The following is a 17,521-nucleotide window of genomic DNA, read 5'->3' on the forward strand; positions in this document are numbered from 1 at the left end:
CTACGCTGCATGGGATGGCCCCCAACAACTGGGGACAAGCCCCCATTATCCAACCAAAACAGGAATAGTGCTGGGGCTGAGAAACCCTGATTAAGAGTAATGTGTAGAGTGATGCTGTGGGTTCTTCAAACAGGCTGTCTCTTTCCATCACCTCAGATCTGGCTGCTTCCAGCATGATTGTGTAAGCTTACTGCCAAATGCCAAAGACCAAGTTCCCTTTTATGTGGCCTGTGAGATGCCGATTACATAATACCATTTAATAAACAAGAAATGGGCAAGACGTGGAACTCTTACGGAACTCTGCCTCATTCATCCCCACCCATTGGCAAAGCATTATTTCAACATCTCAAGGCAAACGAGGCCTTCTAAGTCACTGTGCGCCAGGCTGATCGCGAAGTGTGGATAGGATTTTCTGCCCTTTTGCAGTGACGCATCCCTGCTACCCTTTGAGGTCAGCAGCCTCCTACATCAGTGCCTAGACAGGTAGCGGGCCAGCCCAGGAAGCCCGTGGCCCTGCAGGCTGGTGCTCCGGGGTCCTGCGTGAGCAGGGACGGGGCGGGACGGAGAGCTGGCAAGGACGGGAAGTTTGCCTTCACATCCCTGCAGGAGCCTCTAGAAGAAAAGTGTCCTGACCTTCCCCTTAAAGGAGATTTGATTTACAAAATACAGGAAGGCAATCCTCCCATAAATCAAAGCTCCTTTCTGGGGTTCCCAGAGCACTGGTGTGTGGGTGCTGCTCCGGGTATGTTGTCAGGAGCTGCCCAGGAGGGCTCGGGGCAGTCTGCGAGGGAGGCAGGGAGGGCCTGAGAAGGGAAGGACTCAGGGCACCCCAAGAGGGAGGGGGTAGCCTGGGAGGGCAGAGGGCACCCCAGGAGAGAGGGGGGAGGCCCAGGAGGGGACGGGGCACCCCACGAGGGAGAGGGGAGGCCCCGGAAGGGGCCGGACGCCCCAGGAGGGAGGCGGGAGGCCCCGGAAGGGACCGGACCCCCCCAGGACGGAGAGGGAAAAGCCTGGGAGAACTCGGGACTCCGCATGAGGGAGGGGGCGGCCCCAGACAGGCCAGAGGGGCGGGGCCGGGCTTGCACGCAGGCGCATGCGCGGCGCTGTCTTTCCCCCGCTCCTCCCCTCCCACCGCCTTCGTGTTTCCGGCCGCTCTTTTCTGCATCCGGGGCACGAAAACTCTCCGTTGGGGCTCGGGCGGCGGCCCCCGACCGGAACCGGAAGTCGACCCCGAGCCAGGCGGGGTAGCCGGCGTCCGACCCGTCAGCAGCCTGTGGTGGTCCCCGGGGGCGGCGGCCGCGCTGCTCCCTGCGAGCCGGTCCCGGGGGCGGGCGGGCGGGCGGCCCGAGGGCACCATGAAGCTGTACAGCCTCAGCGTCCTGTACAAAGGCGAGCCCAAGGCGGTGCTGCTCAAAGCCGCGTACGACGTGTCCTCATTCAGCTTCTTCCAGAGGTCCAGGTGAGCGGGCCCGGCGGCGAGGCCCCGGGGGTCGGGGGCGGCCCGCGGGCGGGGGCGGGGTCCTGGGGGTCGGGGGTGGCCTGGGGTCGGGGGAGGCCCGCGGGGCGGGGTCCTGGGGGTCGGAGGTGGCCTGGGGTCGGGGGCGGGGTCCTGGGGGTCGGAGGTGGCCTGGGGTCGGGGGCGGGGTCCTAGGGGTCGGAGGTGGCCTGGGGTCGGGGGAGGCCCGCGGGGCGGGGGGATGGGGCCCCGGGGGTCGGGGATGGCCTGGGGGTCGGGGGAGGCCCGCGGGGCGGGGGCGGGGTCCTGGGGGGCGGGGGGATGGGGCCCCGGGGGTCGGGGATGGCCCGGGGGTCGGGGTTGGGTGGGCAGGGGGCTCTCCCTCCCGCACGGAGCCCTGAAATGGCCTCTTGCTCGGGTGTGGACTGGACCTGCGAGGAATCCTCCTCCTCTCGTTGGAGAAAGGCTTATGCTCTACTAGAACCTTGGTTTTGTGCTGAGTGATTTCCAAATTCTCGTCGTAATAGAATCGCAGGGACACTGTGAATAAGTACAGATTTCCCAGGTTCGCGCTCAGACGTGGTGAACGAGGAGGTGGAGGCCCAGGAATGTGTATTTTAGACCGACGCCTTTCTCCCAGTGATTCTAACCTGGCGGCCTTGGGGCCACACCTGGAGAGCCAGTTTAGGTTATCCGATGGGGTTCTTCTAGCAGTTCAGTAGGAGAGGTATTGTTATGCTCCGTTTTGTGGATGAAGTCATGAGGCCGCAAGAAATTATAGCACAACCAGCCAGGAGTCAAACCCAAATTTTATGTTTTTTTCTGATTAAGCTCTGATGGTGCAAGAGGGTGTGTGCTGCAGATTTGGAAGGAAGCATGGGACGTGTAGGGCTTACAGGCGTCTTAAGTATCTCTGGACACCTTAATTGCAAGGAGGTGCGTGTGAGGAACGCTGCAGACGCCTCAGCCCGTTGGTGGGAGGCTGGGATGACTCGGGCACGACAGAGAAGGACCCTGCGGGCTCCGAGTCCAGTGGACGCTGCCATCTGGCTCTGTCCTCACTGCTTCTGGGCAGTTGTTCTTGATCAGAGTGTTCTGCTGGCAGGACCGAAAACAGTTCCTGTTGTTGTGTCGTGGAAACGTTTAGCTGCTTTTGGGGCCTTCGGGAAGTATCTTCTTGACGCTTAGCTTTTTCTACCACGGCCTCTGCTCTCTGTTCTGTGTCGTTGCTTTTCTGTGACGGAACGTTTGGTGCCAACTTGGCTGTTTTTCTTCTTCGCTGCCCGCGTATACCGAAGGTGCTCGGGGTTTCAGTGTGGGACCTTTGCCTCACTGCTGTGGGATACCCCTGCCAGTGCGTGATGGTCGACACACTCGGTGCTCTGGGCTCGCCCCCACTGGCACCTCTGAAAGCAGCATGTCGTCCACGCCTCTCACCTCCATTCTTCCTGCCTCGTGGCTACCAGACCCTGAGCTGTCAAACCTTCCGATGGGTCTCCAGCTTTTCTTGCCCCTGTATGCGGACTTGTGCAACGAGCGTAAGTCCCCCTGTGTCTGGACACAGTCGTGCTCTGAGCTGTGTCTCTGGTGTTACTGCAAGGACTTCCGTGTTTGGAGACTTTCTCTCGGTGGGATGATTTTGATCACATCACTCTCTCGAAGGAATGCTGGGCGCCAGGTATTGTGCTAAGTGCCATACGCTCCTCACAGCGAACCTGGATTTTGTGGGTTTGGCATGGGGCAGGAAGTAACGGGCTTGGGGGTCACACGGCTCCCAGCCGGGGACGTACACTCCATGGCCGGAGGTCTTCCCTCCACAGAGGGGCTGCCAGAGTCTCGTGAGCCGAACTGTTGTCACCTGTGACTCTCCCATTCTGGCCCATTTCTCTCTCGGGCCCATGAGTGTCCTTTTCCCTCTCAGCCTTTGTACAAGTCACTTCCTGTTCCTCCTTGGCCGCGTGGTTGCCTTCCAGAGTGCCCTGGACGGGATGCCAGGATGAGCCAGCACGCCCGAGGCCGTGTTGCGAGCCGTAGCCCGCATTCACTGCAGACGCGGGTCACGCCGCCGCGTGCGGCCTGCGCAGCGGCGGCATCTGGTTGTGCCCACGCTGGCTTCTGCTGCTCCCCGTGTCCCAAACTGTGCTCTGACCACAGCGTTACCTTGGCTAAAGCCTGTAGAAAATCCCCACGAGGGTGGGAGTGAGTTGTCCTGATGAGCGAGGTAGCAAGTAGATGTGGCTCGAACGGCTGTGAGGATTTGTAAGAAAACAGCGTCTCTCCTTAGTCACTGAGGTCGGGAGGGAAAGGAATGAGACCCAGAAGCCACAGCCCCTTGGTGTCTCCACTCGGAGGTCACCTTCCGTGATGCTGGGGACAAGGTGACAGGAAGAGGTGACACGTGTTATGTTTCTTAGCGTCCAGGAATTCATGACCTTCACAAGTCAGCTGATCGTGGAGCGCTCCGCGAAAGGCAGCAGAGCTTCCGTCAAAGAACAAGGTAAGAGGACCCGCTGCCTCGTGCCTGCGCCGTCCCACTTCGGGCGGCCCGGAGCTCCCCACAGAGGCGCTGCCCCGCGCGGAGGCTGCCAGGACCCCGCTCCTCTGCTGGCCGGTTCTCTCTTCCCTCCTCTGTTCTGGTTACGCACAATTCTGTGCCCACCGTTGGAGTCTGAGCTGCCTGATTCAGTTTTTACCCCAAAGCTTAGACTTGCTTCAGATCGGGGTCTAGCTCTCGTGGAGCAGTAAGTGGGCTTCCTGAATTCTTCTCTTTCCGCCCACGTTGGACACATCGCAAACAAGGATTCCCAACGGATGCGGTAATACCGCATCCTGTGCTCCTTAGGTTTTTGACCAGGAATCCGAAGACTCGTTACGTTTTCTTCTTGGCTCTTACGTTCACTTTTTCATAATTCCGGTTTCCTTTAAGAATCTTGAGGCTCTTCTTTGGGAAGCCTGTGTGACACAGACGACTCAGGAAGGACAGCTGTGTCACACAGATCGCGGGAAGCTCACTGGGCAGAGAGCAGGGCCGCAGCCCGGGGGGCCGTGTGTTGGTGATGCAGATGTCCTTACACCCGGGGGAGGGGGGTCCCCCTGTGTGTGCCCTGTGTGGCCTCCCTGTGCCGCCCACACCACAGAGGTGAGATTGGACCGTGAACACCGGTGTGTGGTCAGTCTCGCTCTGGGCCTGCCTCCCTGGCGATTGCCGAGAGCTGTGTCCTCCAGCACTGACCCAGCCTCTCCGGTTCTGGGGAGTGCGTGCGCATCGACAGCACATTTGCACCTTGCTTACTTGGGGACGTAAAGACAGAGCCCAGAGAGCGTCGGCAGCGATCCTGACCTCCTCGGCCCTGCTCTCATTTATCGCTGCCCTCGTCTGACTTCAGGAGCTCACGTTCTCTCTCTCCTTTGTTCCTGCATGGTTAGCATCAGGCGGTTCTGCGTGAGCGTCGTTGGGATGAGAAGTTTCTCATTTGTCAGCTGTAATCTTTACGTTCCTTTTTCTCTGGGGGTATGGTTAGCCGTATCCTGTCTGAAGCCTTTTGAAAGTGACAAAAATTCGTACCAGGGGATGAGGACTATTTTGTAGAAGAGCCGTACGGACTGAACTTGGGATGATTTGATGACTGGAGAGCAGGGTCAGCAGGACTGCATTTTTTTTGTAGGTGGACCTTCTCTCTTCTCTTCTTCCCTCCCCTCTCCCTCACCCCTCCAGCAGGAAACCTGATGCCCCAAGAGGTGATTTCCTTATACGGGGCCACTCTTGTAGGAACTTTTTTTTTTATAAGATTTTATTTATGTATTTGACACAGAGAGAGACAGTGAGAGAGGGAACACAAGCCGGGGGAGTGGGAGAGGGAGAAGCAGGCCTCCCGCCGAGCAGGGAGCCCGATGCGGGGCTCGATCCCAGGACCCCGGGACCATGACCTGAGCCGAAGGCAGACGCTTAACGACTGAGACACCCAGGCGCCGCCTCGTAGGGATTTGTAAGCAGTTGGAGGCTGCTCGTCTTGTCCGGGGTCTCCAGCTCAGGAGCAGGACAGAGCGTCTGAGAGTTGTGGCTCTCGCAGACACAGCCCAGCTGGAGCTGGGGCTCCAGAATGTGACTGGGAAATGCAGCCGGGACCGCGTCCCCTGGGCGGTTTTCTGCACCCCTGGTGGCTCCTTTAGAGCCTGGCTTTGCGCACCGGGCCTCTGGGCATTTACTCGTCCTAAGCCGGTGCTGGGCAGTGCTGCTGGCAGCGCTTCGTCCTGCGCTGTCCTGTGTGAGTCTCCCTGAGCGACCAGGCAAGGGCTCAGCAATGTGACACTTTCACGATCAGGGTGAGGATGTCCAAAGCCCTCACGTCACCATGCGCGTGTCTGACCTCTCCCTAGAATATCTGTGCCACGTCTACGTGCGAAACGACAGTCTCGCGGGAGTGGTCATTGCTGACAGCGAGTACCCGTCCCGGGTAGCCTTTACCTTGTTGGAGAAGGTGAGTTGGCAGTGTGGCCGGGCTGGCCTTGGCCACCACTCTGGCCACTCTTCCTGCCTCTGCCTTCCCCGGGGGTGACTGTGGTTCCTGCGAGCCACGGCCGACTCCGTGCTCGGCCCTGTGGCCACCCCCCTCGGCCAGGCCATCCCTGCGCCCCGGGCGCTCCTTTCCCCCAAGTGGGTCCAGCTCCGCCATGGGGCTGAGCGCCACAGTGCTCGTCAGAAACCTCTCGAGGGTGCTGGCCTCTGGCCTCGCTGAGCACTGATCCTTTCACGAGCACGTGAGATCTGCTGGTTGCTTCAATCCAAAGGATCTAGCTCCCTTTTTGAAGAACTGTTTGGGAAAATGAGAGGGAAGGGACCTTTTGTCCTAGAATCGTAAAACCTGATAGAAGTGGAAACCGGTAGTTTAAAATTCTGATACTTTTATTTTTCTCCAGATGAGATTCGTGTCAGGTTGGGTACACTTCATTTTTAATTGCCAGAAATCTTAAAAACTTGAGCCTAGATTTGCCCCTGGCCGTGAGCTGTGCTCCTCCTTCTGGAGCCTGACAGCCTCTCTCGGGCTGTCCGTTCAGGTTCCGTGGCTGCAGGTGCTGATGGGCTCCTCTGTCCTGCAGGTCCTAGACGAATTCTCCAAGCGCGTGGACAGGATAGAGTGGCCAGTCGGGTCCCCTGCCAGCATCAGCTACACGGCCCTAGATGACCACCTGAGTCGGTACCAGGTAGGGGGGACAGAAGCCGCCAGGAGCGGCCCTGCGGGTCACGGCTCTGGGCGACTTCCTGGCAGCCCCGGTGTCGGTGTCCCCCTGGAACACGCAGGGCTCACACTGAGATCTGGAACCCGAGCTCCACGGCGGGCTTTCCCTTCTCTGTTGTGCGTGTGAGCAGCCTGTGGTTGGTGAACTTGGCAAACCCTGTCCGGCTCCCTTGGTTTGAGCTTTGTTTCCAGGTAGTCACTGTACTCCTGATGTTGTTTTGGGCTCTTCCCTAGAACCCCCGAGAAGCTGACCCCATGACTAAAGTGCAGGCTGAGCTGGATGAGACCAAAATCATTCTGGTAAGCGGGAGCGGGGGTGAGCGCATCCTGGAGCTGGGGGAGGGAGGGGACGGTGCCAGGTGCACAGTCAGGCTTGGGGTTGGGGGAGCCCTCATGCAAATGCTTCGCTGGAAGGGTTGGTTGCCTGCCTCTCCCCGAGCGTCTGAGGCCCCAAAGCCAGACCGCCCAGGCGACCCCGGGTCTACGCTGCCTGCACCCGTCTGGGTGCAATACCCCTGTTGCACGAGAGCCCCAGCCGAGATCTGCTGTGGCCCTGATCCCTCCCCGCTGTGACGGTCTCCGTTCTGGGCTTTGCTTCTCTGCCGCTGCTGCCCGCCCCCCACCGTTGGTCTCCAAGCCCAGCAGGTGCCTCTCGCAGGGTGTGGGCTCCGGGGGGCAGGAGAAGCCGCCCGTGCTCGCTAAACACAGACCGGGCGTCCTGAGGCCCGGTCAGGAGAGCAGGAAGGCCGCGCCTTCCCTGAGCGCTCTGCTGGTCGGTAGCTACTGCTTCAGCGTCTCTCTCTCCCTCTCTGTGCCTCCTCCTCTCTTTCTCTCTAATTCCAAGTTCTCTGTGGCACTCGCCGTGTCTGTTCTCTCCTCAAGTTTGGTCCCGTGGCCTCTGCCTGCTCACTGGTCCCTGGCTTCCCACCTGCCACCATTGTGTCTGGACAGTAGCCACCGATCGTGGCTCTTCCGCTTACTGTCCCCCAGGAGCTCTCAGGAAAGCTCTGGGGTCAAGTGCACACTGCCTGGTGCCCATGCAGGTGCCCCACGCGCCGGCCTCCCGACGCCACCGCGCGGTCACGACCAGTGCACGCGTCTCTCTGACGGGCGTGTGAGCCCTCGGGACCGGGAGCTTGTCCTTATCCACCCCGCTCCCAGTAGGTGGCAGACATGGGACCCCAGTGCCCAGCAGCGAGCGAACCTTAAGTGAGTGGCAAAGGTGCCCAGAAAAACCCCGCGGGCTCTGGCTCGGCCTTCGCGCCCCGCGCCGTGTCCGGGGGTTGGACGCCGGCCTGGGCAGGACCCAGGAGGCTGCGTTCTGTGGAAGTCATCGGGGGGCGCTGCATCCGGCATGCTGCGGATGACGTGGTTTGGGGGCTGTGGGTCGGCAGTGAGGTGTGAGGGTCTGCAGGTGTCTCCGTCTCTCTCCATGGGCTTGTCCGCGTGTTCTCCCCGAGCGCGGGCAGCCGGTGGTGGCCCCCAGTGCCCGCAGACACGGGCCTGGCCGTGCCGCCTCCCCGTGCGGCCCTTCGCCTCGTTCACTTCTCGCGCCGGCAGCCGGAGTCGTGAGCTCTGTGTAGAGAGAGACGACTCGTCCCCCCTCCTGGGCCGGTCCCCGTCCAAGTGCCCAGGCTTGCGCTCCTTGCCCCGATGAAGCCCGAGAGGGGCTCGCAGGTGCTCCGGCGACGGCCGTCCGCGCGGGCCCTCCCCGAGTGCGGCGTTGGAACACGGGCCCTTCAGGCAGCGGGAGGCGGTGTGGCCAGTGGGAGTCCGCGAGTGTCCCGTGGCTGCGAGCGTGGTGGTGTGAGCCTGTGCTGGGGGCGCCCGGGACGGGCTCCGGGTCCTGCTCGGCTGGGACGCTCCCGACGCTCACGTGGGGGGAGGAGCCCCCAGGAGAAGCGCCTCCCGTGACGGAACCACAGGAGGGGCTCGTGTCCACTTGCTTCGTGGACACAGAGCGTCTGCTTGTTTCTGTGTCCAGCACAACACCATGGAGTCTCTGCTGGAGCGAGGGGAGAGGCTAGACGACCTGGTGTCCAAGTCCGAAGTGCTGGGAACACAGTCCAAAGCCTTCTATAAGACAGTGAGTGCTAGCCCTCCCGCGGGCTCCCGCCACCGACGAGTTCCTAGGACGTTCGGTGACGCATGGGGAGAGCAGAGGGGGTGGCCCAGGCCTGGCAGTAGTGCAGGGTCTCTTGGGCGCGGGGGGAGCCGACGTGGGCAGAGGCCTGTCCCCACCCTCCCCCCGGCTCCGGCTGCTCTCCCTGCGCCCCCGGCCTCGCATGTTCCTGCTGCCCGCTGAGCGGTGAGGCCTCCAGGCTTCCCAGAGCGGCCCTTCCACTTCTGTTCCCTTTGACAGAAGTGGCGCACTGGCGTGGCCCGCAGCAGGGCCAGGCACGCACCTGTGCTTTCCTATGAGCCTGGGAGGGACACGGCCATGGGGCTCGGCGGGGGGCGCGCCTGTGAACCAGTTCTGTAAGGACATTCTCAGAACGACCCCTGCGCACGGGGTCGGGTGGCGCTGGGGGACCCAGGCTGGTGCAGAGTCAGACGCTCGGTCCACCTGCAGGTGCTCTCCGTCCCCCCAGCCCACTCCGTGGCCCCTGCCTCCCGGCCCCCACCCCCCACCCCAGCCTGTGGGCCGCTGTGGGGCTGCCTCCGCCTCTCCAGCCCCGGTGTGTTTCTGTCCAGGCCCGGAAACAGAACTCGTGCTGCACTATCATGTGATGGCAGCCCGCGGAGGCCCCCGTGCCGAGATGGCCCGGCCATCGGCATCAGACCCGCAGCCCCTGGAGAAGCAGAGCCACCATGGAGAGACCCACGTGGGGACACATTTTCACTTGGGAGCTCCTGGCAGGAACTGACGGGTCGTGGAAGGGCCCGGGGCTGGGGAACATTCAAACTTACGTGTCCGGTGATTTTTGAAAAGCTCGTTTGAGGCCCCCAAAGGTGTATTCTTGGGCCAGATGAAACCATAAACTGAGTGACTCACATAGACGCTGAAGGGCTCGTCTCTAACCCCTGGGAAACCTGTGGGCCCCCGACTTGTGCGAGGTCCCCGGGGAGGTTGGAGCCAGGCTTGTTGGTCCTCGGTCCACCTTGGGGTGGTGTTTGTGCGCTGACTATTAATACTCCAGTAAAGCCAGGGTGAGCCCCGATCGCAGGACGGAGGGGGCGGAGCAGGGGTTGAACCTACAGCGGGCGCAAGCGCGGGGGGTGAGCAGGCCAAGGCCCGCGCTGGGACGAGCCAGGCGCACAGATGCACTTGTGCTGGACTGACTGCTTGCCGAGGGCATGGCTCGTCCACGGGACACAGATGCCTGTGGGGTGGGGGACGTCAGCCCTGCCTCGCAGCTTAGCTTTGCCCGCCGGGTCACAGCAGCGGATATTGTCTCTCTCAACCCGTGTTCACCTGCCTCTCTGGCAACAAGACTGTGTTAGCGACCACCTGGGGCCTGCGTGCCTTAGCAAGTGGCCTTTGCTGTGGCCACCGTTCCTGGCCACCAAGACCAGGTGCCAGCCATCCCGAGGACTCCCAGTGCCCCACGTGTGGCCTGATCTCCGCAGGAGCACTGCTGAGAGCCCCCCCCCCCCCCCCAGCGGCACGAGCCCCAGCCCTGAGCCCTGCCCACTCCCTCAGGCCCCACTGCCATGGTCCAGACTGCCTTCCCTCGTCCTGCAACGCTTCCTGAGGATATGAGCTCATGATGCACCCTTGGGACCTGGTCCCCTCAGAAGCCCCTGCTGGGGCTGTGTCAGACAGGGTCTCGTCCTCTGGGGTCCTTCCCTGAGCATGCTGGTTCTTGCCCTACCCAAGAGGTCCCGTTGTCCTGACACAAAGTGCCGGGCCCTGAATGCCCTTGTTTGGACCAGAAGGTGGCACCTACGTGGCTTCGGAGGACCCCCACGCCCCACCCCAGCAGGTTTACCCACCGGCTATCCTGCTCTGGGCACTGTGCTGGCCAAAGGAGTTGGCCTACCCCTAAAATAGCCTGCCCGGGGGACCCCCTGGAACGCGCAGGCCCAACCTGCTCACTGGTGCCCAGGGGGCTGTGACCTCCCCTTAGGAAGGACCGTGGTGTCGGACTCCAGCTTTGGAGGTCGGTGGGGCAGAGCTGCAGGGAGGGCCGTGCGGGGGGTGGGGGGCTGGCTCAGGCCCAAACCAGCGTTTCCCCAGCTCCTGCGGTCCCACGTGGAAGCCTTTGGCAAAGAGTGTATTTTAGTAACTGCCGCCTAACTTCTCTGTTCTATCGGAAAGATTCTTATCTGGATAAAGTTGTCTTTTGAAATTCCAAATAGTCTTCTGCTTTGTTCAAGCCTCAGGGGCCTCCGTGTGTGCACCTGCGGGGAGCGCCTGTCCAGGGGAGGTGGCGGCTGCCTAGATCCCCCCCCCCCCCCCCCCCCCGGCCTTTCTGGCAGGAGCCAGGGGAGCCCTAGAGCCGACCTAGGGGAGCCGGCCTGGGGAACTACCGCACAGCAGCCCGCGCCACGCGGGTGGAAACTCCTCGGGGGGGGGGGCAGCCCTGCAGGGGTGTGGGGGCATCCGCGCCTCCTGGGGTGCGTGCAGGCCAAGGGGTCTCCAGTCTGCTCCCAGTTTAGGGAATGAGTTTGCTCGCTCATCATCAGAGGGTCTGAAGACTTCTCTGCCTGTTCCATTGCTGGACCAAGGGCACCAGCTTTTTAGTATGGGGTCTTCTGAGGCCCAGGGAGCTTTGCTCAAAGCAGGTGCCACTTAACAGGGACCAACCGAAGGCTGTCTCACGGGCCCAGCTCCGTAGTTGCCCACCCAGCCCGCTGCGGGTCGCACCCCACACCTCTGGGCTCAGGAGCGTCCGGGGCGGGGCAGGGCTGCGCTGTGCATCCATGGGGAGGCCTGGCCTGGAAAATGTCCTCGGATTACAGCTGATAGGTGAGTGGAACCCTAGATACTGTGCCAGGACCCACTGCCGCTCGCTTGAGGGCTGTGTCCTAGATTCTCTGCGCCCCGCTCTCGGATCCTCTGCGCTCCCTGGCACGGCCCTCTCTCCTGAGAGCACCTGCTGGGCACCAAGAAGCCGCAGTCAAGGGCTCCTGTCCTAGTGACCCCCAGGGCGCCCTTCTTACCAGAAGTCACTTGCACACACAAGTTGGGAGTGTTTATCTCTCGGATTGTTTTGAGGCCCACATTTCTGTCCCAGGAAAGCACGAGGCCTGAGGTACAGACAAGCATTGGCAGGGCCTGGGGAGCCGATGTGAAGGGGAGGCTGCCCATCTTCATACGAGGGTGCACCCGGGTTCTGGCAGGGCTGCGTGGGGGAGCGGCTGGGCTGGGGGCTGGGCTGGGGGCTGGGGCTCGGAGGGGCCCTGGCATGAGGCCCCCAGCTGCACGTGAAGCCGTTTGTCCTGTTTTTCTTTTATTTGCAGTTTCCCGAGACAGAACAAAATAATGATTTTTTACACTTACAAGGCTCAGAAAGAAAAGACAATGGAACTCAGCAAAAAGAGAGAAGGGGGGGGCCGGCCAGCACTGCAGGCAGCCGGCCCTCTGCAGAGTGGCCACACCTCCAACATCTAGCTAGACAAGCAGGTGTGGCCTGCTCGAGAGGGGTCATGCAAAAGAACTATCCCCCAGAAAAAATCCCCAAATTATCCCAGACAGGCAGCTCCGTGGAGATAACAGGTGAGGGGAGGAGGGGAGGAGGCCCCCGGAGGTGAGGGTGGTCGGGCCACACGCTGTCCCCGGTGAGCCCTGCCGCTGCCCGCGGCCCAGGGAGCCTGGTAGATGTTTACCCTGTGTCCATGGGTGGGGACAGCTGTCCTGAGCACAGCCATGGACGGGCAGGTGAGTGTCCATTCTGAGTGTCTGCTGATGGACAGTCCCCTAGGAGACCAGCATCCTGTGTCCCGTTCCCCACTCTGTGCCCCTCCCTTGGCTTGATTTGTGGGGGAAGATAAAGAAAATCCTTGTTGCAAATGTGAATTAAGGGGCAGGTATTGGGGCGGCAGGGTCCCGCACCTCTGCGATCACAACCCGACCACCCCACCTGGCCAGCTACCCTGGGCGCGCTCTGCTGCCATCTGACCACAGTGCCCACCAGCACGCAGGGGGTACCTCGCGATGGGCCCAGCCTCTCTCCTCATCCCACGGTCCCTGTCCCACACTGCAGCCTGGAGAGGCCTGGGGGGGGGCGCCGCGCCCTGCCCTTCAGGCCCAGGGCAGCCAGCCCTCCCTCTGCTCTGGGCCAGACTCCAAAAGCACCGTCCGCAACACCTGCTGTGCCCACCGGGAGCCCAGGGCGCCACTCACCCGCTTTCTGACCCCCCTCCCCTTCCTGTGTCTTTGACCAAGCCCGGAGCCCCTCTGTGGCCGCACCAGCTGGCGAGGGGAGAGGTGGGCAGAAGGGGAGGCACCCCGAACAGGAGGGAGGCCGGCCCGAGGGTTCCCCTCCCCAGTGGGGCTGCCGCCAACAGTGTCCTCTTGGCCAGTCTCCCGCCAGGCGTGAGGTCTGCACCTCCCCGGCCCTAGAGGGACCGGAGTGGGAGCCCTGGGCCCGCGGGGCGTCTCAGATGGCTCATCGGGGCCCCGGGGGCCGGCCCAGCCTCTGCACTGCTCGTCCATGCTGGGGGCACGAGAGGAAGGGAGGGGAACAGCCGTGCTCGGGTCCCCCTGGCCCCAGGTGGCCGGCACTCCTGACGGCAGCCATGCACGGCGGGGGGATGCAGATCTAACACACGCGGGTCCTCAGCCCGGCCCCTGTGGACGCGGTCACTGCCCCACCGGTCCCCGAGGGGCCAGGGGCGGACAGACACATGGAGCATGGGGGGGGTGCCCGTCGGTTCGAAGCCCCACAAATGCCAGTGATTTGTACAGCTTTTTCCTTTGTTTTGTTCTCCTGTTTCATCCAACATCAATTGTGTGTGTGTGTGGTGGTCGTCATCTTGGTGTTCAAAAGAAATCACGTCCGGTCTTGGTTTTGTGCAGACACAGGCACCAGGGGAGGAACGAGGCAGACACAAACATGCGACAGGCAGGCCGCGGCAGGGCGGCCGGGCTCCAAACACCGAGTCTGTCCCGCGAAGCCGGCCGCAGCTCTGGGGGGGGGGGGGAGCGTGGGGGTCAGCTCACGTCTGCCCCCCCGGAGGAGGGGGAGGCTAGGGGTCAGCTCTCATGTGCACCCCCCAGGGAGGAGGGGGGGGGTCGGCGGGGGGGCGGGCAGGTCAGCTCTCGTCTGCCCCACCCCCCAGGGAGGAGGGGGTCGGCGGGGGGGCGGGTCAGCTCTCGTCTGCCCCACCCCCCAGGGAGGAGGGGGTCGGCGGGGGGGGCGGGTCAGCTCTCGTCTGCCCCACCCCCAGGGAGGAGGGGTCCGGCGGGGGGGCGGGCCCAGCTCTCGTCTGCCCCACCCCCCCGGGAGGAGGGAGGGAAGGCGGGGGGGCGAGTCAGCGCTCGTCTGCCCCACCCCCCAGGGAGGAGGGAGGGAAGGCGGGGGGGCGGGTCAGCTCTCGTCTGCCCCACCCCCCCCAGGGAGGAGGGAGGGAAGGCGGAGGGGCGGGTCAGCTCTCGTCTGCCCCACCCCCCAGGGAGGAGGGGGCCGGCGGGGGGGGGGCGGGTCAGCTCTCATGTGCACCCCCCCAGGGAGGAGGGGGTCGGCGGGGGGGCGGGTCAGCTCTCGTCTGCCCCACCCCCAGGGAGGAGGGGGCCGGCGGGGGGGGGCGGGCCCAGCTCTCGTCTGCCCCACCCCCCCGGGAGGAGGGAGGGAAGGCGGGGGGGCGAGTCAGCTCTCGTCTGCCCCACCCCCCAGGGAGGAGGGAGGGAAGGCGGGGGGGCGGGTCAGCTCTCGTCTGCCCCACCCCCCAGGGAGGAGGGAGGGAAGGCGGGGGGGCGGGTCAGCTCTCGTCTGCCCCACCCCCCAGGGAGGAGGGGGCCGGCGGGGGGGGGCGGGTCAGCTCTCATGTGCACCCCCCCAGGGAGGAGGGGGTCGGCGGGGGGGCGGGTCAGCTCTCGTCTGCCCCACCCCCAGGGAGGAGGGGGCCGGCGGGGGGGGCGGGCCCAGCTCTCGTCTGCCCCACCCCCCCGGGAGGAGGGAGGGAAGGCGGGGGGGCGAGTCAGCTCTCGTCTGCCCCACCCCCCAGGGAGGAGGGAGGGAAGGCGGGGGGGCGGGTCAGCTCTCGTCTGCCCCACCCCCCAGGGAGGAGGGAGGGAAGGCGGGGGGGCGGGTCAGCTCTCGTCTGCCCCACCCCCCAGGGAGGAGGGGGCCGGCGGGGTCAGCTCTCATGTGCAACCCCCCCCAGGGAGGACGGGGAGAGCGGGGACGGGGTGCTGCCTGCCTGCAGCCCGGGGGCGCCCCCGGGGAGGGTCCGCGCCAGCACCCACCTTCACTGCAGCGGGGCCACGGGCGCGCCCGAGCAGTGGAAGTGCACGTTCTGCCACTTGCCGTCGCGGCGGTGCCACACGCGCGTCTCCTCGGACTGGCTGGTGCGGGGCCGGCCCTGGCCGTCGATGTACTGCGTCAGGCGGATGTAGGCGATGCACGCGGCGTCCTCCCCGATGACGTGCACGTGCGGGTTCAGGATGGTCGTGTGGATGGGCTTGCTGTTCTTGGCGAGCACTGCAGGCGGGGGCAGAGGCGGGGGCTCGCGGGGCGCCCCGGGGAACCTCCGCTCCCGGCAGCGCACGGGGGGCCGGGGCGGCCTGGAGGTCTTGGGGAGCCCTGCGTTGCTGTCGGGGGTGCACCGCCCACGCCCTGCACCCGGCCCCCTGACTCACGGTTCTCGAAGTAGAATCTGTGGAAGTCCATCCCTTCGACCAAATTGCCCAGAGCTTCAGGCTCGAACGAGGTCAGGCCTGGGTCACAGATTTTCCTGGGGGGCAGACCCAGGTGAGGAGAGGCCCCTGCCGCGGCCCGCCCCTCCCTTCACCGCAGGGAAGCCCCCACCGCCCACCCCAGGCCTCCCGGGACCCAGCCCAGATGCCCCGCTCACGCGTAGGCCTCGAAGTCCCCATTGTTGACGGCCTCGATGAGCTGCTCGGTGATCTTGATGACCTCCTGCTTCCGCGCTGCAGGGACACAGCCACCCAGTGACCGAGGACCACCCCAAGCGGCCCTGCGGAGGGCCTAGGGCAGAGCGTCCCCAGCCCCCACCCGCCTCTCCTCCCCAGGAGGGACCCGCGCCCAATCTGTCCAGCTCACATGGCTCCCTCCAAGGTCACCCACAGCCCCCACGTTTCCAAGTCCACCAAGCCCTGTCTTACATAGAAGGTCTGGAGAACGCAGAAAAGGAAGCAAAGCCCGCCGTGTGGCCCCCCAGTCCCTCCGGCCGTGTCCCCTGGGACCGGCCCTCCTGGCTCCTGCCCACCTGGATTCAGCTCACAAGCCCTTTGCGAATGCAACACGTCTTTAGAAACATCTAGTAACGAACTATAGAAATGATCCCTGTAAGGGCCGGCTGTGAAGCAGTGAGGGGATGGGGTCTGCAGGGTGAGGACTGGGAGCAAAGACCAGGGAGTAGGGCCAGAGGGGCCCGAGGAGGACGACGCGGAGTCTCTCCCCGGAAGCCCACGGACAGCCGGCTGGCCTTGCACCTGCTCCAGTCTCCACCTGCGTGCAGTCCTGGGCCCGGGTGCCAGCTCCCCCCCGCCCCCCGGGCATCACCAGCCCACCTCACGCCCTCCGTCCCAGGGCTGTGGGCTCCTGCCCGCTTGGCCTCTGCACCGGGACAGGCCCGGCCCCAGGGTGCTGGCCTGGGGTCCCTGTTGTCTCTTGAATCCCAACTTATTTCAGAGAATAACATAGCCTCACACCCTGCGGATTCAAACCTGGACCACTTTCATTGCCGCTGAGACTTTTTTAAAGAAATAAGCCCTTCCAGATATAGTTGTGAATGCCCGTGTTCCCCTAAATCTCGTTCTTCACTCCCCCTCCCCAGAGAAGGACTGTCCTCAGGTGGGTGCTTAGCCACTTCCGCGCAGATGTATCCACCCTCGAATGTGCACACACGTCGGGTGTGCGCGCACACGGATCCCAGGGATCTCTTCAAGCAGCAGGCTGACGGTAAGCCTCAGACCCAGCCAGTGCAGGATCCCAGGAGCTCCTCCCCACGGGCTCCCTCCCGGGGCACGGCGCTTCCAGCAGCTTCCCTGGCTCCCTAGCAGCTTTCTGCCCCTGCGGCTGGGCATCTGTCTGCACTCCAGCCACCAGCGCCACGGGGAACTGCACACGCGTGAGGTGATGCGCGGGCTCAAGTCCCAGAGCACAGGTGGCAGGGTCTCCAAAGGGTGCACTCCGCATTTTGAAGCATGTGCCCACAGCCCTGGCACGGGGCTGCCCGTGTGTCCTCCCCGCTGCCAGCACCCTCGGCTGTCCGCATGCCCCCTCCCACAGATGCCCGCCTGAAGGGCGCCGTGTGCTGCACGTGAGCCCAGACAGGCCTCATGTGCTGCACGGGGTCTGGATAGTGAGGACAGCAGGAGCTCCGTGACAGCCGAGGGCTTGGGTGCACGCGTGTGCTGGTGTCACGGGGGAGGGCACATTTGCACGTGGAGATTCGTGTGTGCACCGCCCTGCGGGTTTCTCCTATCTTGGAAAACCCTCCCTCTGGACCCAGCTGCATTTGTGCGAAGGTCCCGTTTCCATTTCTCACCGAACTCTGTGTCCGCACCGTGGCAGGGTTTGGGCTCCGGGCGGTCTCTGTGCAAGCCCAGGCCCCCACTGTCCGGTCGGCCCTGGAAGCTGGCCTCCAGGACGGTGGGCTGCAGGCTCCAGGGACCCCACGCCCGCCTGTCCCGACTCCTGCCATTCTCCACTCTCAGTCTTGGGACCCGGAGCAGGACAGTGTTGGGCATCTTGGG

At 63.8% G+C, this 17,521-nt stretch overlaps 2 protein-coding genes across 3 annotated transcripts in view; one reads left to right on the top strand and one right to left on the bottom strand.

The window, feature by feature from the left end:
- The first annotated feature begins 1,118 nt into the window (after positions 1-1,118).
- YKT6 (YKT6 vesicular SNARE protein) lies at positions 1,119-10,992 on the top strand. The gene is made up of 7 exons (XM_036085268.2): positions 1,119-1,459; positions 3,871-3,953; positions 5,834-5,934; positions 6,554-6,658; positions 6,928-6,993; positions 8,678-8,779; positions 9,388-10,992. Exons 1-7 carry the CDS (start codon positions 1,356-1,358, stop codon positions 9,421-9,423), a joined length of 597 nt encoding a protein of 198 aa, XP_035941161.1. The 5' UTR covers positions 1,119-1,355; the 3' UTR covers positions 9,424-10,992.
- A 1,080-nt stretch (positions 10,993-12,072) lies between these two features.
- CAMK2B (calcium/calmodulin dependent protein kinase II beta) overlaps positions 12,073-17,521 on the bottom strand; it is an 80,742-nt gene continuing 75,293 nt past the window's right edge. For both annotated transcript variants that reach the window (XM_036085266.2, XM_036085265.2), the window contains 4 exons: positions 15,655-15,730; positions 15,440-15,534; positions 15,047-15,281; positions 12,073-13,767 (listed from right to left, as the gene is read on the bottom strand). In XM_036085266.2, coding sequence (XP_035941159.1) covers positions 15,049-15,281; positions 15,440-15,534; positions 15,655-15,730 — 404 coding nt within the window. In that variant the 3' untranslated portion in view covers positions 12,073-13,767; positions 15,047-15,048. The remainder of the gene's footprint in view (positions 13,768-15,046; positions 15,282-15,439; positions 15,535-15,654; positions 15,731-17,521) is intronic.

The sequence above is a fragment of the Halichoerus grypus genome, chromosome 12 (assembly GCF_964656455.1).
Source record: "Halichoerus grypus chromosome 12, mHalGry1.hap1.1, whole genome shotgun sequence".
Classification (NCBI taxonomy): domain Eukaryota; kingdom Metazoa; phylum Chordata; class Mammalia; order Carnivora; family Phocidae; genus Halichoerus; species Halichoerus grypus.